The 27,003-nt window shown below is 42.3% G+C and overlaps 1 protein-coding gene across 3 annotated transcripts in view; it reads left to right on the plus strand.

The window, feature by feature from the left end:
• CPNE8 (copine 8) overlaps window positions 1-27,003 on the plus strand; it is a 587,797-nt gene that overhangs the window by 313,960 nt on the left and 246,834 nt on the right. For all 3 annotated transcript variants that reach the window (XM_029615275.1, XM_029615273.1, XM_029615272.1), the window contains exons 12-13: window positions 7,028-7,081; window positions 22,571-22,632. In XM_029615275.1, coding sequence (XP_029471135.1) covers window positions 7,028-7,081; window positions 22,571-22,632 — 116 coding nt within the window. The remainder of the gene's footprint in view (window positions 1-7,027; window positions 7,082-22,570; window positions 22,633-27,003) is intronic.

Here is a 27,003-nt window from a genome sequence, read left to right on the forward strand (position 1 = left end):
TGGACCCAGGAAACACCCATTCCTTCAACCCCTGGGCCTGCTCAACAAGAGACGCCGATTGCTGCACTTCCACAGGGCTCTGTGGATGATATGCCAGCACAGCCTCCGCCACAGCTTACAACTGCTCTGGGGCAACCATCGATGCCATACCGATACCAACCCCTATGCCATCGATGCCGATGCCAACCGGGGACCCAGAACAACCAGAAATGGCACTTTTTCAACTTCTTATGAGCAGATTGGAAAAAGTGGTCAATGCCCTTCCTCCAAAACCATCAGAGGGCATTTCTGTGGACATACCTTCTGATGATCCGATACCAGGACCTTCGGGGCTCCATCATCCACCGAGATCCTCCCCACTATCTCCATATCGGGGTGATCCAAATGACACCTGGGATGATACCCACTCAGATACATCATCTGAAGATTTTATGTCGGAGCCCTCACCTTCAGATCAAAGGAAAAAGTCTCCTCCAGAGGATTTATCCTTTACCAGCTTCATTCAGGATATGGCAGATACCATACCCTTCAAATTGGTTACGGAAGAGGACACCAGACAACAAACACTGGAGGTACTCCAATTTGTTGACCCTCCAAAGCAGGTCTTGGCCATACCTATTCATAAAGTCCTCCTAGATCTTCAACATCGACTCTGGGAGCACCCATGTTCTGTACCTGCTGTAAATAAACGAATGGACACTACGTATCTAGTACAATCTGTGCCTGGATATCAAAAATCACAGCTCCCTCATCACTCAGTAGTGGTGGAATCTGCTCAAAAGAAGTCAAAGAGAATACGTCCACATTCTTCGACACCCCCCCCCCCCCCCAGAGAAAGATCATAGATTTTTAGACTCCCTGGGTAGGAAGATATATCAAGGAGCAATCCTAAATACAGAATTTCCTCCTACCAACTCTACATGACTCAGTATCAGATGAATCTCTGGAAACAGATGCAGGACTTCACTACATCTTTACCACAGCAATATCAGGAAGCAGCCCAGAACATCATCCATAAAGGACTTGAAGCTGGGAAGCATGAGGTCAGAGCTGCTTACCATAGCTTCGAAACAGCTTCCAGGACAGCAGCTTCGGGAATTGCTGCTAGGCATTGGGCATGGCTTAAGGCCTCTGATCTTAGACCTGAAGTCCAAGATAAACTGGTCGATTTGCCATGTACTGGAGACAACCTATTTGGTTCAAAAGTCCAAGATGCTGTGGCACAACTGAAAGAGCATTCAGAAACCCTGCGACAACTATCCCTAGTTTCACAGGAACCTACTGCACAGCCATCCCGCCATCCTAAACGACGTGAACCCAGACGTCCAATCTACCGTCAGAGACGGTACTACCCTCCAACATCGAGGGGCAGGTCCACTAGGCCGCAACAATGTTCTCAGTCCAGGCAGACAAGAACTGCTCGGCCTCAGCCCCCGCCTCAGACTGGGCCAACTGCGGGGTTTTGAGGCCACAGCCAGGGAACAAATCCATCGCCTCAACCCTCGAGCAGATCTACCAGTAGGAGGCCAAATATCCTACTTTTACAACCATTGGACAAATATAACAGCAGACCAATGGGTACTGTCCATAGTCTCTCGAGGTTACAAACTCAATTTTCTCTCAATTCCAACAGATTCTCCTCCGAGACCTCTCTCTCTCAGCGACAATCACATAATTCAATTAAAAGTAGAATTATCCACCCTTCTGAGAGCTAGGGCTGTAGAGCCGGTACCCCGGACTCAGCAGGGCAGAGGATTCTATTCCCGTTATTTCCTCATTCCAAAGAAAACCGGAGGCCTACGTCCCATCCTAGACCTCAGAAATCTCAACAAATTTCTGAAAAAAGAAAAGTTCAGGATGGTTTCTCAAGGCACCATGCTTCCACTACTTCAAACAGGAGATTGGCTTTGTTCTCTGGATCTACAAGACACTTACGCTCACATTCCAATATTCCCTCCTCATCGCAAGTATCTGCGCTTCATGGTAGGTCATCAACATTTCCAGTACAGAGTACTACCATTCGGACTTGCCTCTGCTCCCAGAGTATTTACCAAGTGTCTGGCAGTAATAGCAGCACACTTGCACAAGGAAAGTGTCCATGCCTTTCCCTACTTAGACGACTGGCTCATCAGAAGTCAATCTCAACAAGGAGCTCTGGCTTCTCTCAGTTGAACAATTACTCTACTTCACTCCATGGGCTTTCTCATCAATTATCAAAAGTCCCATCTTACTCCATCTCACCTGCTTCAATTCATAGGAGCAGAATTGAACACTATCCTCTCAAAAGCCTTTCTACCCGAGGATCGAACAGAAACACTTTTCCCTACTAGCAAACTCGATTCACTCAAAGAAACAAGCAACGGCTCATCAGTTTCTAACCTTACTAGGCCACATGGCCTCCACAGTTCAATTCATTCCTATGGCACAACTCGCCATGAGGATAACCCAATGGACTTTAAGGTCACAATGGATCCAAGCCATTCAACCACTGAATTCTCCAAGTCAAGTAACCCACCAGCTATGTTCATTTCTACTTTGGTGGGCAAACAAGGACAATTTGCACAAGGGCCTACCCTTCCAACAACCAGTCCCACAGATAATTTTAACTACAGATGCATCCACCTTGGGTTGGGGAGTTCACATAAACAATCTCCAAACCCAAGGTTCTTGGACAAAGTTCAAAGCAACATTTCAAATCAATTTCTTGGAACTTCAAGCTGTATGTTATGTGCTGCATGCGTTCAAGGACTGCCTTTCACACAAGACTGTTCTCATCCAAATGGGCAACACAGTTGCCATGTGGTATATCAACAAACAGGGAGGTATGGGCTCGTATCTCCTTTGTCAAGAAGCTGCACAGATTTGGGGCTGGGCCCTGAACCACTCAATGTTCCTTCGGGCCACTTATCAGGCATTCACAATGTAGTGGCGGATCGCCTCAGTCATCAGTTCCAACCACATGAGTGGTCCCTGGATCCCTCAGTAGTGACCAGGATCTTTCAACGTTGGGGACAACCAACAATAGACCTCTTTGCGTCACATATGAATCACAAAGTGAACAAATTCTGTTCTCTACACAAACAAAAGAAACAGCCAGCTAAGGACGCCTTTGCTCGCCCTTGGAACTCAGGCCTTCTCTACACGTATCCTCCGATACCACTCATAACCAAAACTCTAGTGAAGCTACAACAGGACAGGGGGACCATGATTCTCATAGCCCCATATTGGCCTCAACAAGTATGGTTTCCCGCACTTCTAGACCTCTCGATCAGGGAACCAATTCGTCTGGGAGTAGCTCCCACTCTCATAACTCAGGATCAGGGTCGGTTTCGCCATCCCAACCTTCAATCCCTATCCCTGACAGCATGGATGTTGAAAGCTTGATTTTACAACCACTCAATCTTTCAACCAATGTATCTCAAGTGCTTATAGCTTCATGTAAACCTTCAACATGAAAGAACTATTCTTAGAAATGGAAAAGGTTTACTTTGTGGTGCAGGCAAAAGAGTATTGATCCTTTCACCTGCCCCACAACTTCTCTACTGGATTACTTATACCATCTTTCAGACTCTGGTCTTCAGACTTCATCTGTAAGAGTCCATTTAAGTGCCATCTCAGCTTACCATAACAAGATGGGAGATGCACCAATATCCATACAACCTCTTGTCAGCAGATTTATGAGAGGTTTAACTCAACTTAAACCACCAATTCGGCCACCAGTCACAGAATGGGACCTGAATCTGGTCTTAACAAAACTCATGTGTTCTCCTTTCGAACCCATGAATTCCTGTGATCTTAAATTTCTCACATGGAAGACTATCTTCCTCATAGCCATTATGTCAGCTGGAAGGATTAGTGAGTTACAAGCACTTGTCACATACTCACCCTACACAAAGTTCTTACATGACAGAGTGGTTTTCTGTACACATCCAAAATTCCTCCCCAAGGTAGTTACGGAACTCCACTTGAACCAATCCATAATTTTACCCACATTCTTTCCAAGGCCTCATTCTCACGAAGGGGAACGGGACTTACATACCTTAGCTTTTTACTTAGACCGCACTGCAGTCCACTTAAAATCCGCTCAGCTTTTTGTATCTTATGATCCAAACAAACTGGGTAAAGCAGTGGGTAAACATACTCTCTCCAACTGGTTAGCAGATTGCATACAGTTTTGCTATGAAAAAGCAGGCCTTCCTCTCCAAGGGCGAGTAAAGGCACATTCAGTAAGAGCAATGTCAACCTCAGTAGCACACTATCGTTCAGTGCCTATTCTTGACATATGTAAAGCAGCAACATGGAGTTCTCTTCACACCTTTGCAGCTCATTACTGTTTAGACAAAGAAGGAAGACAAGATTCAGCCTATGGACAATCTGTCTTAAAGAACTTGTTTCCAGTTTAATCCCAACTCCTTCTACATCCAACCTGCTGTGATCTTCGGCTGCCTCATTTTCACCAACAATACTTCACTGTTGCTTCACTACAAAATGACTCAGCCTCTAGCTATTATGTGAGGACTAACATCCTGCTTGTCCTGGGATAAAGCAAAATTGCTTACCTTATAATAGGTGTTATCCCAGGTCAGCAGGATGTAGTCCTCATGAAACCCACCCGCCACCCCGCGGAGTTGGGTCCGATACATTTTATTATTTTATTTTTTGCTGAAGCTTATTGCTACATACGAGACTGAAGAGAGACCCCTGTGGCAGAGAATATCATGGCATGTTGGGCATGCTCAGTGGCCTCACAAGGCCAGTCAAAATTTTCTATAAACTTTGACAGAAAGTTTTCCTGCACTAGGGCTCCATCAGTGATGTCACCCATATGTGAGGACTACATCCTGCTGTCCTGGGATAACACCTATTACAAGGTAAGCAATTTTGCTTTTCCTTGGTCACTTTGACTCTCTGGTTGAACAAAGGAGACTAACTGACAAAGATGCAGCCAGGTCACAGGAAGTACCTTCTATTTCTTATAGGGGTGCAACATCTGTTGTACCATATACTGCTGTTTGGCCTGTTATCAATCCCTTGTGTCTTCAGAAATGTTAAGCAGTTGTTGCAGCATATTTACACAAACAAGGGATCTTTGTGTTTTCCTGTCTAAATGATTGACTAGTTAAGAGTACATCTCAAACAGGAACAGATGAATCCATGTGCAACAACATTCAAGTGCTAAAGCTGCTATCTCAAATTATATCTGACCCCAACACTTCACTTGTCCCTTATACGGGCTTTGCCGGATACAAAAAAAACTTAAAACCTGGCTATTTAGCCAAGCTTTCCCTTAATCTATTCACTTTCGGAACTCCACATCTCAAGCCTACAGGACAACTTACATAGTGATGCCCTTTTTATCACAATGGTTATCCCTCTGTCTTTCTCTTTCTTCTATTCCCAAGTTCGATCTCCTTGTTATATGTAACTTTTTTTACCTCCTCTGATTATTTTACTGTTAAATGATTGATAACAATGTTTTTTTCCCCTTGTTCCATGTAAACCGATTTGATATGACACATGTCATGAAGGTCGGTATATAAAAGAATTAAATAAATAAATAAATACAGCCCAAGCAAAAGTATTTCTCAGAGTCAAATTCATATCCAAGGTGAAAAAAAACTCATGCAGAGTCAGCAGACATCATCCTGGGAGACTTTAAGGATGTTGGGACCATGTTTCTCCCTTGGCAAATCTCTACATGAGGAAAGCTCAATGGACCTTAAAGTGCCAGTGAAATCAAGCTATGCAGAGACTCAAAGGGGTAGATTTTAAGCACGCGCACATGTACACCCGATTTTATAACTTGCGCACGCAGGCGCGCGCAAGTTATAAAATCAGGGGTCGACACGTGCAAGGGGGTGCACAATTGTGCACTTTGCACGCGTCAAGCCGCACTGCCTTCCACCGTTCCCTTCCCCCTAACCTGACCTTCCCACCCCTTCCCCTAACCTTTCCTCCCTCTAGCCCTACTCCTAAAATGTTTATTTTACCTTTTGCGCAGGCGCAAGTTGCGTGCGCCGGCAGCCTGCCAGCACTCGATCCTTCGACACAGCCGCAATGGCCAGTGTGTCGGAGGCCTCTGGCCCCGCCCCGGACCGCACCTTTAGTAAAGCTCCAGGACTTACACACGTCCCAAGGCTTTACGTGAGTCGCCGGGCCTTTTTAAAATAGGCCTGGCGCGCGTAACCTTTTTAAAATCCGGCCCAAAGAGTGCATCTGTGACATCTGATTTTTTTTTTTAGATGTTCACTCTTGATGTGACAGTAAGTTTGACCAATCTGTCCTTCAGTGACTCTTTGAGGGTTAGAATCCAGCTCCATCCCCCATAGGGCCCATTTGTCTTCCAGAAATATAATAGGGCTTACCCCAGAAAAATGTTTACACATATGTTGGAGATCTGTTGGTTTTTCCCATTTTTTTTTTAATGCAAACTTTAACTAGGGATTTCCACATATATGATTCCATAATCCTGATCACCATTGTATAAAACTGAGTTGCTTACTTGTTACAGATGTTCTCCATAGACATCAAGTTAATGAGTCTCATCCTCTTTCTTTCTCTTTTGAAATTGGCTTACTTAAACTTAGATTTAAGACTGAAAAGATTTGCATGGCAGATGTTGGGAATATCTGCATATGCCCAGAAAAGTCTTTTAGAATTTATGGGCTCTGAGAGGGTTAACTATGTGATAGCACAGTTGGCTGATGTCATGCTCATGTGTGACTCATTATTCTGTCTATGGAGAACACCCATTACAAGGTTAGCAACTCAGTTTTCAGCCTTAACCAGCTAAGTTTTGGGATCCAAGTCTGAGTGCCCTAAGTCTAGCTGGCTAAGTTTTAGCTGACAAGATTTAGGATGATTTGAAAATCAGCTGAACCTGACTGGCCACTCAGCGCATTTTTGAAAATTGATCCCTGTGCCTTTGAAATATATTAGTAGTTATGTGTTTTTCAATCTGTCTTAAGATCTTAAATATATATTAACATATAGCATCATTCTAATCCTTTATAACTTTCTTATCTAGGTAATTAATCCAAAGAAAAAAGGAAAAAAGAAAAAGTATCTTAACTCTGGAACAGTAAGTAATCATTTTTCTTGAAGCTAAACTGTTCAAGACATGGATTAAAAAATTGAGAAGAAATAGAGCTTGCACCATAACCCTGACATAGTTGCCATGAACCAAAGACAAGAGAAGCCGAAATTACATCATTCTATAATAAAATCAAAAAAACAAAAGCGTGGATTATGATGAATTCTTTATTGATCAAGTAAGAGCACTTTTCTTAGCTAGACGTTCACAGCTTCTCAGCAGCCATTTCCATGTTATTGTACATAGAGAAATGTCTCAGAAATCACTGCCTGACACTGTCAGTGCTTCGACACATCAGTCGTTTGCTTCAAGAGCTCTTTAGCTGGACTCTATATTGCAGTTTCTTTCATTAACATAGCGTGGCCACCCAAGCATCTTAATGGGCAATAGCATGAAAATGGTTGCTGAGAAGCTGGGAACTTCTAGCTAAGTGCTCTTGTTTTTTTAACTTCATAGGTTTTTCATCAATTATATTAACTGTTGTTGTCTTTGGGATCCTCTGTTTAAGCTGGTGGGCATTAAGTTTACACAATTTAAATTGAAAGAAAATAGATAGAAATTATACTGGTATATGATTATATTTTAGAACTTTAGACTGATTCATTGGCTATAATGCACTATGATACCAGAAAGAACAGTAAGGAGTTTACTATAATCCTTGCTTTTGGTTTTTATGATAGTTGCCATCAAAACATATTTCCCACCCAGAAGAGCTTTATACTCTAAAAAACAAATCTTATAAATGAATTTAATTCTTCTCACCCCATAAATGGAAGACATACACACTAGTAATAAGTGTTTTAATTCAATTCGGTAAATTCTATGAATAGGTAATGTTTGTAAGAACAAATGATCATATAGCAGTAATTCACCATAATAATTTTTCATCTGTGAAAAAAATATATTTCATTCTCTATCAGTAAGCAGGGCTGAATTAGCCATCACATGATCCGACTGTGCTGAAGACTCTTCTCCTAGCTCATACATCTTTTGCTCTACTGAACATGTGCGGGATTTACTATGTGTGCGCTTCCTCATGAGCCTCTTCATTGTTTACAGAGCTTAGCTTTATGTAGGTTGTGGACTCTCCAGGGAGATGGACGGATATTAAGCATAGTTAATTCATCCTGCTGTCTACAGAGAACCCCTGTTTACAGTAAGCAAACTTGCTTTCTCTGTCAACCAGCAGGGCTGAGGCAGAGCACTTACTGAATAAGCAACCCAGACCCCTGTGGAGAGTAGACTACTGGGTGAAGAAGCTGCGTGAAATTGCTTGCCCAAAGTTACTGTCACTTCTAAAGAGATTGTCCAGACAGTAGTGGGATGTGAAGTTGTGAACTGACAACAAAGTTGCAGCTTTGCAAATGTCTTTGATAGAGATGGCTATTAAATAAGCTACTGAGGTAACCATGGCTCTTACTTGAATGAGCCATGACAGACTATGATGTCAAGGTCAGCCAGAGCATAGAAATGTACAATACAAACTGCTAGCCAATTAGACAATATGCATTTGGCAATAGCATCATCTAGTCTGCTCTGATCCTAGGAAATGAAAAGCTGATAAGCATGATGATGTGGTTGAGATCTCTTCAGATAATAGGCTAAGGCTTCTTTTACAGTCTAGTGAATAGAGAGCATTCTTCTCTTTATGCACAATTCATCCTTCTGTCTATGGAGAAACCCGTTTATGGTAAGCAAACTTGCTTTATACATGCATATGTAGCATACACTTTTTTAAAAAATCATTGAAAGAACATAAGATATGGCATGTTGGGTTAGACCAAGGTCCATCCAGTCCAGTATCCTGTCTCTGACAGTATCCAGCCCGACTAAGGCCGAGTCTCTGTTTTAATAAAGATTGAAAAAGATTAAGGCATCTATTTTTGTGTTTTCCTGTCGGCCTGAGTCGGGCAGTGTAAGAACACGTCTCTGTTTTAATAAAGATTGAAAAAGATTAAGGCATCTATTTTTGTGTTTTCCTGACGGCTATTATAGATCGCCTACCTCTTTGTTTTCTCTGACAGTATCCAGTCCAGGTCACAAGTATCCAGCAAATCCTAAAAAGTAGGGATGTGAATCGTTTTTGAACGATTAAAATTATCGTCAGATAATTTTAAAATCGTCCAAAATCGTTAAAGTGCAGATACAATACCAATGCCCCCGATTTATCGTCAGGGGCATTTGTATTGTATCGTTAAATAGGGCGCGAGAAAACCGGCACACCAAAAAAACCCTAAAACCCACCCCAAACCTTTAAAAGAAATCCCCCACCCTCCCGAACCCCCCTAAAATGTTTTAAATTACCTGGGGTCCAGTGGGGGGGGGGGGTCCCGACGCGATCTCCCTCTCTCTCTAGCCACGACTGCATTGAGAAATGGTGCCGGTGGCCCTTTGCCCTTATCATGTGACAGGGCAAAGGTAGCGCCGGCGCCATTTTGTTTCCTGGGTCCCGACGTCACGCCTGCTGGAGATCGCCGCTGGACCCCCAGGGACTTTTGGCCAGCTTGGGGGGGCCTCCTGACCCCCACAAGACTTGCCAAAAGTCCAGCGGGGGTCCGGGAGCGACCTCCTGCACGCGGGCCATATTGCCAATCTTCAAAATGGCGCCGTCATATATATATATATATGTCATATATATATATGTCATACGGGCGACCGTCGCCTGTATGACATAGTGAGGGCAAAGGTAGCGCCGGCGCCATTTTGAAGATTGGCAATAAGGCCCGCGTGCAGGAGGTCGCTCCCGGACCCCCGCTGGACTTTTGGCAAGTCTTGTGGGGGTCAGGAGGCCCCCCCCCCAAGCTGGCCAAAAGTCCCTGGGGGTCCAGCGGGGGTCCGGGGGCGATCTCCAGCAGACGTGACGTCGGGAGCCAGGAAACAAAATGGCGCCGGCGCTACCTTTGCCCTGTCACATAAGGGCAAAGGGCCACCGGTGCCATTTCTCAACGCAGTCGTGGCTAGAGAGAGAGGGAGATCACGTCGGGACCCCCCCACTGGACCCCAGGTAATTTTAAACATTTTAGGGGGGTTTGGGAGGGTGGGGGATTTCTTTTAAAGGTTCGGGGTGGGTTTTAGGGTTTTTTTGGTGTTCCGGTTTTCCCGCCCTCCCCCGATTTACGATTTTTTATGATATTTTTAAAAAAAAACAACACGACGATAAGATTTCCCTCCCCCCCCAGCCAAAATCGATCGTTAAGACGATCGATCACACGATTCACACCTCTACTAAAAAAGTAGATCTATTTCTTATTACTCACTCCCAGGGACAGTGATGGCTTTTCCTAGTCTACCTGGCTAATAATGTTTTACAGACTTTTTCTCCAGGAACTTGTTCATTCTCCACTATAATAGTTGCTTTGACCTCATCCTCTGACAATAGATTCCACAACTTGAATGTGTGTTGAGTGGAAAAAGTGCTTTCTACGATTTTTAAATCTTCTGGTTAGTTTAATGGAGTGTTCCCTTATTTTAGTATTATTTGAATGGATAAATAATTGTCCTTTATTTACCCATTCCACTGCACTTATGATTTTATAGATTTCTATCATGTCTCCTGTTTAAGTTCTTTCAGAATAAAACTTGACATTGAGGAGTTCATTCACCCTTACACAGGACTTAAAATAGTTTCTAGGCAAAAATGTATTTTCCTTTGAGATCAAATAAAAATAATATTGCAAGAGAAGTATAAAACTGGGAGACATTTGATTCATGTACAGTAACATATTACTGTAGGATTAATGGGACATTTTGTAGAAATTGGAAATAAAGATTAAAAAGTGTCAAAGCATATTTTAAAAAACAAGCACTGTGTTTTTTGGGAAAGAAAACAACACAGTTTGTATAAAGATGAATTCTGCCATAAGGAATTTTATAGCCAGTGGGTTTATGATAAAAGCAGAGTTTGTCTAATCTTTCTCTGATGGTATGCAATAAAGTAAAATGGCACAGCTTGTTTGAGCTAGGTATGCTCATTGGAGCATGAGAGGAAAAGAAAATAAATGACCAAATCATTCCCACAGAGAACAATGGGCATGCATGGCTGCAAGAAGAGACCTTCCAGAGATGCTTATACACTAGACGGGAGTAAATATATTCAGTTGTTTAGACAGTCAAAAAGGCCATATATAGGCTCTATATATATATATATATATATATATATATATATATATATATATGTGTGGATGACTAATCCTATGAGGGCTAACTCATCTTTATCTTTATTAAAATGTATGAATTGCCTATGCATATATATATACTAGGCAATGTACAAATGAACAGTCATAGGAACATTAAACTCACGGAACATAGAAGACAAATTCATAGAATAACAATTCTTATATACTGTTCTTGCTCTTAATGTACCCAAAGATAGCAACATAGAAACATTAGTAATATGCCTGTTTAAATAGCCAGGTTTTAAGCAAGGTCTTAAAAGTCTTCATGCTGTTAGCCAAGCTCAGTTCTTCCAGGAGAAAATTCCAGAAGGTGGGTGCCACAACCGAGAAGAGGCAGTCTCTAGTAGTGCTAAGCCTGGCATGTTGCAGAGATGGAATATCTAGCAATCCCCTCTGCGATGATCTTAGCTGGCTCGTCAGACAGAAGAAGGAGGCTGATGATGAAATTAGTTTGAAAAAAGTTGTACCAATTTTATATAGAATACATTCTGTAATTGGTAACCAGTGAAGATTAGCCAAAACTGGAGTAATATGGTCCTGTGCATCTGTGGTGTCTCTGCATCTTATGTGACCTAAATTAATTTTTTAACTTCTGCAAATATATTTGTAATACGTGGCTTATCTCTTGAATAGACCCTTTTACTACAGTTCATATTCATGAAAACTAAGGAGTGAATCAACCCCTTTTAGCTGTTATTTCTCTTAAGGACCATTCAACCAGACTGTTTTACAGGATATCCATAGTGAATATACAAGAGAAATATTTGTATATAAGGCAGTTCATACTCATATATATTTCATACATGATTTTGATTATCACAAAGCCCACCTGGTTCCAGAAAACCAGGTGGGCTTTGTGATATTCAAGGGCCGGGTTGAGAACACTGATTTAGAATCCACTTTTCTCAGATCAATTTAGAGAGGCATAATGAGGTAACAGCATCAGTAAGTTAAACATAGGGGTATAGGCTTTAAAGGACTAAAAACAGCTCTGCTGTATATCAGAGATAAAGATTAGGAAGGTACAAAGTATCTTCTAGTGACCGAGAACAATTCTGCTCTGTGTCAAGTAGTCATTTAGGTGATGATAGTGTAACGTGCAAGGTAGTTTTCTAAATTACATCTGGATAAATTGCAATAGGTTAGAGGCTTGGGAAAGATGGCAGGAGTATAGCAGTGAAACTGACTATAGCAGTTTCTGCTGCATATCCATTCTTTGCTGAAGAATGTGCCTTGAGAGGCAAGCCATATTTCAGCTTCTGATCCAAAAGCTGTCTCATAGAGCTATGTCTTTAGAAGTTTTCTGAAAGCTGAAAACCATCTGGATAGGAGCTAGCCTAATACTAAGCAGCAGGGAGTTACACAAGTTTGGAATTGCATCCAAGAAGGCATTCTCTCTGGTGCTTGTGAGGCACAGTTCCTTTAGTGTCAAGACAGCTAGGTGGGCTTGAAGTAAAGAATATAGCAAACGGGATGGCATATAAGGCGTAGAAGTTAAGAAACCAGGTGAATTGCCTCTGATGGTCTTAAAGGCCAGTACTAGGAATTTGAATTTGACTCAGTAGAGTATTGGGAGCCAGAACAGATTTTAAGATGGGATGATCCATTCAGATTTTTTGTATTCAGTAACATTTGAACTGCAGTGCTCTGGATAATCTGTAGATATCGGTTGAGACTTTTTGGAATCCTAATGTAAAATGAGTTGCAGTAATCCATGTAGAAAATCTTATAGACCTGGATTACTGTAGAAAAACCAGGGTCATAAAAGAAGGGATGTAGATGACCCAGTTGGCATAGTTGGAAGAAGGCTGATTTGAGTTTTCATCATGAGCTTGAAGTGTAGAACAAATCTAAAGCTGCAAATTCAATATTTGAAGGGTAGAGTTGTTTTTTTAAGGAAAATTAAGTAGCCCTGATCATTTTTGCCTATCCATCATACTTCCATTTATTGCGCCTTTTGTTTTTATTTATTTTGGTTCAGCAAGCCATTAATCTTGCTTCAGTATTCATTCATGTTGACAATTAATCTATTAAGAACATAAGAAAATGCCATACTGGGTCAGACCAAGGGTCCATCAAGCCCAGCATCCTGTTTCCAACAGTGGCCAATCCAGGCCATAAGAACCTGGCAAGTACCCAAAAACTATGTCCATTCCATGTAACCATTGCTAATGGCAGTGGCTATTCTCTAAGGGGTAGATTTTCAAATACTGCGAATAGGCGTACTTTTGTTGGCGCTCGAGGCGCCAACAAAAGTACGCTGGATTTTAGTAGATACGCGCGTAGCCGATAAAATCCGGGATCGGCGTGCGCAAGGCTATCGATTCCGTATAGCTGGCGCGTGCCGAGCCGCGCACCCTACCTCCGTTCCCTCCGAGGCCGCTCCGAAATCGGAGCGGCCTCGAAGGGAACTTTCCTTTGCCCTCCCCTCACCTTCCCCTCCCTTCCCCTACCTAACCCACCCGCCCGGCCCTGTCTAAAACCCCTCACTTACCTTTGTCGGGGGATTTACGCCTCCCGGAGGGAGAAGTAAATCCCCGCGCACCAGCGGGCCGCTAGCGCGCCGGGACGCAACCTGGGGGCAGGTCCGGAGGGCGCGGCCACGCCCCCGGGCCTGCCCCCGGAATGCTCCCGACACACCCCGAAAACGCCGCTGCGCTCGGTCCCGCCCCCGACACGCCCCCCTCCGAAAACCCCGGGACTTAGGCGAGTCCTGGGGCTCTGCGCGCGCCAGTAGGCCTATGTAAAATAGGCTCACCGGCGCGCAGGGCCCTGCTCGCCTAAATCCGCCCGGATTTGGGCGGATTTAGGCGAGCAGGGCTCTTAAAATCTGCCCCTAAGTGAACTTAATAGCAGGTAATGGACTTCTCCTCCAAGAACTTATCCAATCCTTTTTTAAACACAGCTATACTAACTGCACTAACCACATTCGCTGGCAACAAATTCCAGAGTTTAATTGTGCGTTGAGTAAAAAAGAACTTTCTCCGATTAGTTTTAAATGTGCCCCATGCTAACTTCATGGAGTGCCCCCTAGTCTTTCTACTATCCGAAAGAGTAAATAACCGATTCACATCTACCCGTTCTAGACCTCTCATGATTTTAAACACCTCTATCATATCCCCCCTCAGTCGTCTCTTCTCCAAGCTGAAAAGTCCTAACCTCTTTAGTCTTTCCTCATAGGGGAGTTGTTCCATTCCCCTTATCATTTTGGTAGCCCTTCTCTGTACCTTCTCCATCGCAATTATATCTTTTTTGAGATGCGGCGACCAGAATTGTACACAGTATTCAAGGTGCGGTCTCACCATGGAGCGATACAGAGGCATTATGACATTTTCCGTTTTATTCACCATTCCTTTTCTGCACCGACGATTTCAGTGTGTTATCCACTATGACACCTAGATCTCTTTCTTGGGTTGTAGCACCTAATATGGAACCCAACATTGTGTAATTATAGCACGGGTTATTTTTCCCTATATGCATCACCTTGCACTTATCCACATTAAATTTCATCTGCCATTTGGATGCCCAATTTTCCAGTCTCACAAGGTCTTCCTGCAATTTATCACAATCTGCTTGTGATTTAACTACTCTGAACAATTTTGTGTCATCTGCAAATTTGATTATCTCACTCGTCGTATTTCTTTCCAAATCATTTATAAATATATTGAACAGTAAGGGTCCCAATACAGATCCCTGAGGCACTCCACTGTCCACTCCCTTCCACTGAGAAAATTGCCCATTTAATCCTACTCTCTGTTTCCTGTCTTTTAGCCAGTTTGCAATCCACGAAAGGACATCGCCACCTATCCATGACTTTTTACTTTTCCTAGAAGCCTCTAATGAGGAACTTTGTCAAACGCCTTCTGAAAATCCAAGTATACTATATCTACCGGTTCACCTTTATCCACATGTTTATTAACTCCTTCAAAAAAGTGAAGCAGATTTGTGAGGCAAGACTTGCCCTGGGTAAAGCCATGCTGACTTTGTTCCATTAAACCATGTCTTTCTATATGTTCTGTGATTTTGATGTTTAGAACACTTTCCATTATTTTTCCTGGCACTGAAGTCAGGCTAACCGGTCTGTAGTTTCCCGGATCGCCCCTTGAGCCCTTTTTAAATATTGGGGTTACATTTGCTATCCTCCAGTCTTCAGGTACAATGGATGATTTTAATGATAAGTTGCAAATTTTTACTAATAGGTCTGAAATTTCATTTTTTAGTTCCTTCAGAATTCTGGGGTGTATACCATCCGGTCCAGGTGATTTACTACTCTTCAGTTTGTCAATCAGGCCTACCACATCTTCTAGGTTCACCGTGATTTGATTCAGTCCATCTCTTTATCATGTTCTAGTCCAATAGGGAGTAATAGGTGTATGCTGTCAGATATAAGTAGAAAGCGATTTGACGGTCTCTGCCAGGTTTACCTTGGTAGTCATAGAGATATTGAATAGTGTCAGTGATATGATAGATTCCTGAGGCACTCCACAAGTGAGAATGTGGGGGTGTGATACTGATCCTAGGGTTACTGATTGGGACCGTTCTGGAAGAGGATTTGAACCAGGATAGCACTGGGCCTGCAGCCCCAGGCCCATTAGACAAGTGATTAGGAATTCATAGTCAGCAATGTCAAATGCTGCAGAGAAGACAAAAATTACCAGCAGGGCTACCTGCTCCCAATCTATAAGAGTTCACCAACTAGGAATAATAGTACGGTCTCAGGACTGAAGAGAGGTCTTAAACCTGATTCAAAAGGGTCTAGGCCATTTGTGGTGAACAGGAAGTCAGGCATTTTTTTCAGTGATCTTGTCCAAGAATGGAAGGATCGAGGCTGATATTTGCTCAGTTCATTAAGATCGAGGTGGAGTTTTTTAAAGGTTGGTTTGACCATCACTTCTTTTAAGCAAGCAAGTAGGTGACCCTCACCTAGCAATGAATTTACAATGATCTAGATATGATCAAGTAGACTAGATGTGGTCTGTTTGATTACTTAGAGGTGGAAAGAGTCCTTACAACATGTAGCTTTTAGATTAGATTTAAAAAATATTGATGTCTTTATCTAATAAGAGGCGAAAAGATGCAGTTGTGTGGGGGTGTGACCTGGTGGGCTAATGGTAGATCCTTTAGTATGCCAAAGTCTAAGTCTCTCCAGATTTATACAATCTTTGCTAAAAAGAATTTGGCTAATGAACTATAGCCATCATGGAAGGAGTATGACAGAGCATATCTTTGTGAGCGACATTGCGGACGGGATAGAAGGTAAGATTTGTCTTTTTGCGGACGACACTAAGATCTGCAACAGAGTGGGCACGCCGGTAGGAGGGGAGAGAATGAGACGGGATTTAAGGAAGCTGGAAGAGTGGTCGAAGATATGGCAGCTGAGATTCAATGCCAAGAAGTGCAGAGTCATGCATATGGGGAGTGGAAATCCGAATGAACTGTATTTGATGGGGGGGGGGGGGGGGGAAGGCTGATGTGCACGGAGCAGGAGAGAGACCTTGGAGTGATAGTGTCTAATGATCTGAAGTCGGCGAAACAATGTGACAAGGCGATAGCTAAAGCCAGAAGAATGCTGGGCTGCATAGAGAGAGGAATATCAAGTAAGAAAAGGGAAGTGATTATCCCCTTGTACAGGTCCTTGGTGAGGCCTCACCTGGAGTACTGTGTTCAGTTCTGGAGACCGTATCTCCAAAGAGACAGAGACAAGATGGAGGTGGTCCAGAGAAGGGTGACCAGAAAGGTGGATGGTCTTCATCAAATGACTTATGAGGAGAGATTGAAGAATCTAAATATGTACACCTTGGAGGAAAGGAGGAGCAGAGGTGATATGATACAGACTTTCAGATACTTGAAAGGTTTTAATGATCCAAAGACAACGACAAACCTTTTCCGTCAGAAAAAAATCAGCAGAACCAGGGGTCACGATTTGAAGCTCCAGGGAGGAAGACTCAGAACCAATGTCAGGAAGTATTTCTTCACGGAGAGGGTGGTGGATGCCTGGAATACCCTTCCGAAGGAAGTGGTGAAGACCAGAACTGTGAAGGACTTCAAAGGGGCGTGGGATAAACACTGTGGATCCATAAAGTCTAGAGGACGTGAATGAAGAGTGGGTGGCTCGCAGGAATGATGGCTACTGCCTGGAGATAATACCCTTATTCAATAAACATACACCTGGTTAATGCGACTCCAACATTGCTCTAAGCTTCAACGGCAAGAGGAAATGTGGAAAAAAGAATTTGCATTCACAAAAAAGCAAGGAGTAGCTTGCTTGTTATGGCGGTTACTACCCCTAACCAAATAAGCCTGATACTTCACTTTCAATACATATCCAGCATAGCTCTCTGCTTCAACGGCAGGGGAGAAAGTCTGATCCTTCACGCATATCCAGCAAAGCTCTCTGCTTCAACGGCAGGGGAGAAAGTCTGATACTTCATTTTCAATGCATATCCAGCATAACTCTCTGCTTCAACGGCAGGGGGAATGAAGAAAAGTGGATCTATATACAGAAAACAACCAACAAGGAATGAATTACATAGTCTGGGTAAGCAGATAGGCATGGGTGTAGCTTGCTTATTGCGGCAGTTACTACCCCTGACTAATTAAGCTAGATATTCACTTAGATGCAGTTCCAACACTGCTCTCTGCGTTAACGGTGGGGGTGGAAGGGAAATAGAACCAAAAGGTTACTAAGAGCCAAGACTAACAGAAGTATGAGGAAAAAAAAAAGTGCAAAGCTTGCTGGGCAGACTGGATGGGCTGTTTGGTCTTCTTCTGTCATCATTTCTATGTTTTTCTATGTTTTTCTAGTAATTTGTTTACTGTCTGAAATTGGGAGAATTTTTTGCTTTATCAATAGTTTTTGAGAAGTAGGCTTTCTTTGCCTTGGTTATTGATCTGTAGTAAGATGCTTGATGTCTCCTACAGTCATCGATCAAACTGCATTGCTGATTTCCACCATTTGCATTCTAGACTTCTTCCAGCTTAATTTAGTTCTGTTAATTTTGGTATGAACCAAGGTGTAAATTTAAGATTTTGAGTGTACAGACTTTCTCGGGGACCAAAATATTGAAAGCTGTTTTGGGTCTGTGTTCCCAATATAGCAATTAGCGAGTAAACAAGAATAAATTAAAAAATAGAAATCCTTTATTTATTGTTCAAAAACATTTATATTTATAACAGAATAATAAAGCCAAGTAACTTCAGGCTGGAGACACACTCCACACTGACGCCAGCCTCTTTCACACAGGGTTCCAGCTTTATTATAGCACTTCAAACAGCATTCATGATGTAGCATGTAAGCTGCTTACCTTCAGCAGTATACTCACAGCTTCAACATAGGTCAGAATATGCAGTTAGCCTTTTCTGGCAGCAGCAGTTATAGGGGGCAACATCCCATTCCATCATATGGGAGAAAGAGGCAGTCAGTCTCATGTGGGAACAAATGGCAATGGCTTGCAAGATTGAAGAAAAGAAAAAAGACAATATTGGTTCATTAAAGAGCAGGAGGCAGCAGTTATCCAACAGGAAAAGCATGAAGAGAAGGAAAAGAAAAAGCATCAATGTGAGGGAAGAAGGAAAAAGGGAGGGAGAAGATGAGAGGAGAAAGAAGAGGGAAAAAACCCAACAAATTAGGAAACCAGGAAGACTTTTACCAACAGAGTTGTGCAAGTTTAAAAGTCTTGAGCTGAGTAATCAACTTTGCCAAGAACAAGCTGTTTCTTTCCAGTCTCTGGAATACCTTGGATTTCTCCTTGATGCCAAAGCAGGCCAAACCTATCTGACTCAGGAAAGAGTGGTTCCAATTGTGAATCAAGTAGAGAGATTTCTTGCTCAGAGGATTTCCAGAGATTAGGATTATCTACAGCTCCTGGGCTTCCTTGCAGCCTTCTTAGATTTGGTTCAGTGGACCAGGGCTCATATGTGTCTTCTGCAGGTTTTCCATCTGTCTCACTGTCTCCTTAATCTCAGGACTACAAAGTTTGTATTCCTTCCAAGGATTGTCAGGCAAAATTTTCTTAGGGTCAATGCTACTGAACTTGCTGAGGATAATGAGTCTAGAATCTCCTCAATGAGAGCTCTTCAAAACAGATAGAAGATTATTGGGCTGAGGAGCCTCCTACCAGGACTTAGTTGCTGAGAGGGAGCTCTGGTCACAGGAGGATGTCCATTAACAGGCTGGAAACCAGGGCCTTCAGATTGATTTTGCCACATTTCTTTCTTTGCTTCTTTTGGCCTTGGTGAAAAAAATGGCAATCAGGGTGCTCTCTGACAATGCCTCAGCTAGCATTTTTGCTGCCCTGTACGAACAATTACTGTGCTGCTCTCCTCCTCATTTTATTTTTTAAACACAACACATACCCCATCTCAGTTAAACATGCAGAACACAGACTCACTCTCACCAAATGCAGAATAAAGAGACTATAAACTATAAACAGAAACTGAACTGTAAACCACAGCAAGCCAGACACTGTATGCAATGCAGCAATGGAGAAACAGAAACATAACAAGTCTTCATAAATCATTCATCAAGCAATAAAAACAAGGAATATAAATCAATCATATTAGTAAAACCATACTTATAAAAAGAATATTTCCAATGTTCTAAGGAATAGAATAAATCCAATAATTAAATGCTCATATAACAATTTAAATTTTTTCCAAACAACTGTTATTTCAAAATGGAAGACACAGACATCCAATAATTAAAACTAAAAGGGATGGAAAATTCACTGCTCTCCATACTTAAAAACTTTTTATTTCCAGTCATCCTGAGTAAGACTTGGATTAGTGGGGCAGAACAAATTTTCTTCACACACACACACACCAGACAGGTTCCCATCACACACACCGTACACTAGAAAGTTTCTCATTCATTCACAAACCCATACACCCCAGTCAGATTCTCATTTTCATATACATACACACACTCACACACACACACACATCCCAGGCAGAATATCATTCACACACATTCCAGACAGGTTCCTACACACACATATACATACACACCCAGGCAAGTTCCCATTCATACCCCTCTCAAGGCAGGTTCCCTTCACACACACACCCCCAGGTTGGTTTCCATCCTCACACAAACACACACACACATATACCTCAATCAGGTTCCCATACACATACACACATAGCCCCCAATCAGGTTCCCATGCACACAGAAACACAGAAACCCCCCAGTCAGGCTCACATTCACACACAGACACTCCCTAGACAGGTTCCTACACACACATACACACACACCAGTCAGGTAGCCATGCACACACACACACACACACACCCCAAGCCAGGCTCTCATTCACACACACCACACACTCACACTCCAGTAAGGTTCTCATTTATTCACTCACACACACACACACACCCCCCATCAGGAGCCATTCTGTTGCTCCTCATGTGCCGGCTCCTGTGCTAATCAAATCGCACAAAGTCAGCACTTCCTCTATGCTGATCTTGTGCATCGTGAGATCAGCATAGAGCATGTGCTAACTGCATGTGTTTTGGACAGCACACACCGGCATCGAGAAGGAGTAGAAGAATGGGCTCCTTCTTTCTTCAGCTGCCAGTAGGATAGGGTTCACCGGCGGCCTCATGGGCCTTCTCTTCTTTCTGGCGGCTGGTTAGATGGAGTCTACCATGGCTTCATGGGCCTCCTTTTTTCTGGGCTGCCAGAGGGATGTGAACTACCAGCAGCTTCATGGGCCTCTTCCTCGTCTCGGTCACCGGTGGGATGGGGTCTACCAGCAACCTCGCCGGCTGCTTCTTCTTCCACCACCCTTCTGGGTGTGCCACTCTGTGCAATTGCATGGTATGCATACCTAGTAGTGCTAGGCCTGCACAGCAGTGGCTTATGTGAATAGACACCTGGAGTTGAGGGGTCTCCAAGGAAATAAGCCTTGTATTTTTCAATGAGTTGAGCAGAATCTTCTGCAATTTCCATGACTTATATTGGTGAACTGGGAAATATCCAATTTGTCTCTCTCTTCATAGATGTGTTGGTTCCCAGAGAGTGAGTGCTCAGCTTGGAGACTTTTTAAATTGATGGAAACCTCCATTTGCCAAGGCCCTCTGGTTATCACTGGAAGTAAGGTTCCAAAGAGATACATGATCTTGCCCAGCTGTGCTCAGATGGACAGCTATTGTATATGTTTCCTCCCTGGCTTGTGAGAGTGAGGTACTTGGGCAAGATAATGAAACTGGTTTTGCAGGTCATTGTAATGGCTCCACACATCTCTTATTCAAAACAGAGACAGGGATTAAATAGATATCTTGTTACCCCATAACAGATGAGTGTCGATATCAACATACTTCAAGAACCAATCTCTTTTTTTTGCATCTGGCCAATCTATTGTAACATTTATTTATTTTAAATGATTTATTACTTGCTCTATCCAAACATACTAGGCGAGGTACAAAAACAAAGATGTAAAGCTTCCTATTCCATACCTGCTAGGGTTACCTGTTATAGTTTAAAGTTAATATGTTGCTTGCACCCGCAACAAACAACAAGAATGGTTCCAACTTCTCTACAACTTTGTAAGCTTCCTTAACACAAAGTAATTAGCTTCATAGAGAATACTTTCCATACCAATTTTATTCAACTCTTTCCTGGCAGCTTCCTTTGTATTTTCCATTGAAGTGTATACATTTTGTCTTACTTGTCTTAATTGTGCAGAGGTGCTGCACAATTGTGCACAATGCTGCTTGAGGAAGAATTTCTGGTATCTGCAGGCTTAATAATTTCATTAGTGGTTCTAATAGTAGCTGGACTCCTGTGACCTCATAGATCCATGAAATTATTTTTCATCAATAGATTGTGATTATTGGGCACATCCATCACATGTGATAGAAACTATTTACTTCCCTAATGCCTTGCCAACTCTCATCTATCACCCTGTCTTCTATTCTGAGGAACCAAATGGACGTATACTAGCAGTGGTAAAGCAATTTGTAGCATGTAGGATTTCTGCTGGTTAATATTTGGTTATTGAGGCCACAAATGATATGTTCTTGTATAATATGTTTTTCTATGATTGAAACTTTTCCATATCAACCATGATGTACTGGATGATTACTTGTTTTTTATAATAATACCCACTAGTTTAAACTATTTCAGTTTTGTTCTTGTTATCAATAGATGAGGGTAAAATCTATTATAAAGTTTTTGCTCTGTCTTCTAGAGGACCCCTTTCTGTTAATTAGGTATCAAACACTGGCTATATTGCATACAACTCTTCTAGTATATTTGCGTTCAAAGATGATAGGTTGTGACTGATTTTGTTTAATTTGCTTTCAGGTAACATTGCTTTCCTTCCTAGTGGAGACAGAGGTTTCATTCCTTGACTATATTAAAGGCGGGTAGGTGATTTATTGCAATACTTCCTTGTTTTAAGTTAAAAAAAACAACTTTTATTTATTTATTTTATTTATTTACTTTTCAAATTTATAAACTTCAAATTACAAATAAAATTGAACTAAGCAGTATATATAAAAACATACAATATGTAATATAAAATATAAACCTAAAACAAATCATAAATAATCTAACATACTCATAAACAAAACATTTTCCCTTGATTTCTGTACCTAAGTCAACAAATCTGAATAAACCTCTTTGCATAAATATGCCTTAAATTGCTTACGAAAACTTTTTATATACGTTATTGCTCTCAGCTGGCAAGGTATTCCATTTCACAATTGTGGTTCCACTAAAAAAAAAAAAAAAGCCCTTTTATAGGTTTCTGTATAATGGATTGTTGTTGGGGATGGCAAATCTAATCAAACCTCATCTTAAACATTGAATACTGTAACTATTTCTGTAATACATGCTATTTGGTAATAATTATTTGAGCAAGAGTGCATAAAAGATTTTCTAGTTCTGGTATACTAAAAAGAACACAACTATAAACAACTAAAATTATGTGAGTAATAGAATAAGATATGATGTTTAAAGATGTGTTGAAGAAGCTAAATATTTACCATATATAGCTGGGGTCAATACACCTAAAAACAACTGAGGGTCTATGAAATGTCAACATAATTAGGTTTGGTAGTCAAATGTCACATATTGGGGCCTATGCACTAATGCTTAGGGTGCACAGTAAGACCATTTAGTGCATGCTTAAAATAGCATGCTGAGCATTAATGGCTAGGCATTCACACTAAATTGGTCTGAAACGACATGTATATGTGCTAAAATTAGTGTTTATATGTCAGGTTCCTCGCCATAGGAAACTAACTTTGTAGGAAAACCAGCACAGGAACTGGATAGGATCGTACTAGAATAAGTCCTAAGGTTGGTGCAAGCTGAAACCAGATGGGGCTGGGATGGAGCACTGAGGGGCATACTGCAGGATGGCGTGTGATAGGACTATATTAAACCATGGAACTGGACCTGGAGCTGAGACAGATTGAAGCTTTCCTTGGCTGGAACAAGGCAGGGCTGAAGTTATAGTGGATAGAACAAGGCAGATGATAGTAGAAAACTGGACAGAAGAAATTTCTATACTAAGATGAAGTTGAAGCATGCAAACGCCAAGGGTTCTCTAGGACCAATGTAGAATTTCATCATTCAACGTAGATGCCAAGTAAGCTAAATCAAAACACTGTTATGTCAGAAAAGGAAGCCTTGCTACGACAGCATGAACATTTAGGGGTCGATTTTAAAAGGAGCTTGCATGAGTCCACGTGAGTGCGGTTCCCGGCACGCATGCATGGATGTGCCGATTTTATAACATGCAAGTGCTGACGTGTGCATGTTATAAAATCCGATGGCCATGCAGGCAGACTGCGACTCGCACATGGGGGGGGAATTTTAAAAAGCAATGCGCAGCAACGCAATTGGGCTCCCCCAGTTCCCTCCCAGTCCGCTCCAATTAACGAGCGGACTGGGAGGGAACTTTCCTACACCTAACTCTAAACTTCCTCCCTCTTCCCCTCTTCTCCCCACCCCCTAAACCTACCCTAACTATCCCTAATTTTTTTATATTAATACTTACTGCTCCCGAGCAGACGTAATCTGGCGCACGCTTCCCCGGGGCAGGGGCTAATGACGCTGTCTTGGCCTGCCCTGCCAATCCCTGCCCAGACCACGCATCCCAGGCCACCCATTTTCCCTTGGCTGGCACTTCTGTGCGTACTGGGGTTTACGTACATGGCCGGGCCCATTGTAAAATATACGCAATGCGTGCAAGGCCCAGCCACACGCATAAAACCCAAAATTTACACACATAGCCCTTTTAAAATCTGGGCTTTAACTTCTATGACCAAATATCAACCTTCAGTACCAAAGGTAGATTGACACAGGAAAAGGCACAGCTTTGAGAGCTCTCTCCCATGTTTGAGTGACTCCAATCTTGATTCCCTTTAGGTCTGAGGAGTTAATTTCTGAAGAGGAGTACTTTTCTGATGGACCACTTTCCCAAACAGGCCAGGAAAAGGTCTCCTCCAGAAGGCTATTCTTTTCCTATTTTGTGAATGAAATCGCTAAGACCATTCTCTTTAATTTGGAGATTGAAAGAGAGCCTAGAGCAGAATTATTTGGTCTTCTCAGATTCCTTCATGCTCTAAACAGTTGGTGACAGTGCTTGTCCACTGTCTCTACCAGAAGGTGCATAAGATGATGTGGGAAATCCACATTCTGCCTTCGTGGTTGGAAAGAAGGTGAACACAAAATTCCGTATCCAAGCAACTGAGGGATTCATCTATCAGTCAGTGATTATTCGAGCTGCCCTGAAATGGGCAAATAAGTCTAGTATGCATGCCTCTGTCACTTCAGGGCCTGATAGCAGGTTCTTAACCATTTTGTGAGATGAACTATCAAAATGCTGTGCTACAGTTGCATATAATTTCCTACCAAACCTACATGGTTCAATAGTTAAAGAAAGTTTATACCCCTTTAGAACACTTTTCACATTGTATTGTATCAGCACATTAGGCTTGCATGCATTTAAATGAGGATTTTTTCAATTCATCAACACACCATACTCTACAATTTTCAGAGCAAAAAATGTTTTATTGGGGGACAAAGCATATACATATCCCCAAAACAAAACTGAAATCCAACAATTGGATATGTCTCCACCCCTCTGAGTTAATACTTAGTAAAAGCACCTTTGTCAACAATTACAGCTGTGTGTCTGTTGGAATAGGTTTCCATCAACTATGCACATCTACATTATCAATATTAGGACTATTATTCTTTATACAACTGTTCAAACTGTCAAATTTCTTGGGCAGCATTGATAAACAGCAATCTTCAAGTCATGCCTCAGATTTTCAATTGGATTGACTGGGCCACTAAGTTATTTTCTTTTTGTTTCTTAGTCACTCCAGTGTAATTTTGGCTGTATGCCTCGGTCATTATCATGCTGAAAGGTGAAATTTCATCCCAGCTTTAGCATTCTTGTGGAGGTCAGCAGGTTTTCCTCAAAAACCTTTCTGTACTTTTCTCCTTACATTGCCTCTTTTAACCTGACAAGTGCTCCAGTCCAAGCTAATTAGAAACATCCTTATAACATACTATCACCATACTTCACAGTAGGAGCAGTGATCTCTTGGTGAATTGCTGTGTTGAACTTTTGTACTCAGCACTTATTTTGGTCTAAGTGCAGATATCTTTTCTCTCAGCATTGAGGTCCTAGCAGATTGTGTCTTCCAGCCATTGCTAAGTCTACACTACAAGATGCTCATGGGGCAAAAATGGTCAAATGCGTTTGATGTTCTGAATCAGGGCAGTCATATTCCTTCCTGATCTGCCCCTTTCTGTGCTCCCATTTCTCCCCAACCTTGTGTCAGGGTCAATGGGGCTTAAACTGGCAACCCTAGAAGGCAGAGCCTGGGAAGCCACAGAGGAGCCAGAGGAGTCACAGAGTCAATGAGAGACCAGGGAACATTTACCCTCCAGTTGCCAGGGAGTTTGATACTCCTCTGAAGACCCCATTGTTTTAGCACAGGGAATGCCCTGATTGTTGGCAGTACATAAGGAGAGCCACAGAGATAAGCCCTCGCTGACATAACAGACTCCTTAAATGCATCCTCTGAAACCTCTGTTTATCTGGCCTTGTTCCTAGTTCACATCTGGCTCCATTGATCCTGATGCTAGTACTTCTCTAGTGCTCCTGTTCTAACATACCCTATTCATGCCTGACACTCCTAGTCCTGTTCCTGCTCCAGTGTTCTTGTTCATATATACCTGCTCCATATCTGAGTCCTGGGCTCCTGATTGTGCTCCTGCTCCAGTGTTACAGCTGAATGCGCACACACCTGTCATATCAGTCATGGATCTGTTGGCTCCAGCTGCTTCTGGCTGGGTCACCATTGGGTCATCTTCTATCCAGAGTGTACTCCTGCTCAACCTGCAGTCTCTCCAGGTGTGCTTTTCCTTGTGAACTGTTTGCCTGCAGCCTGACACCTCATCCCTTCATTCTGCTCATTCAGAACTTTTACTGATACAGAAGACAGCTAGAAACAAACATTCAGACCTGGTTTGTACTTTTCTGGCATGCTGTTCTTTCATTTTCTCTCCTGGAGTCCAGATGCTCTCCTGGTTCTGCCCTCAGTACCGACAAGTAGCCCCATGTGCCAAGATTACTTCATACAAGTTTGTGGCAAGAGGGCTGAGCCATGAAGAAATAGAATTGTGTGTGTACATTCTGTTTAGCTCACACACTGTTAGCATCTAGAAGCTACAATTTTATGTGTTAACAAGCTATACAGTACATTTTAACA

Source organism: Rhinatrema bivittatum, chromosome 9, assembly GCF_901001135.1.
Source record: "Rhinatrema bivittatum chromosome 9, aRhiBiv1.1, whole genome shotgun sequence".
NCBI lineage: Eukaryota > Metazoa > Chordata > Amphibia > Gymnophiona > Rhinatrematidae > Rhinatrema > Rhinatrema bivittatum.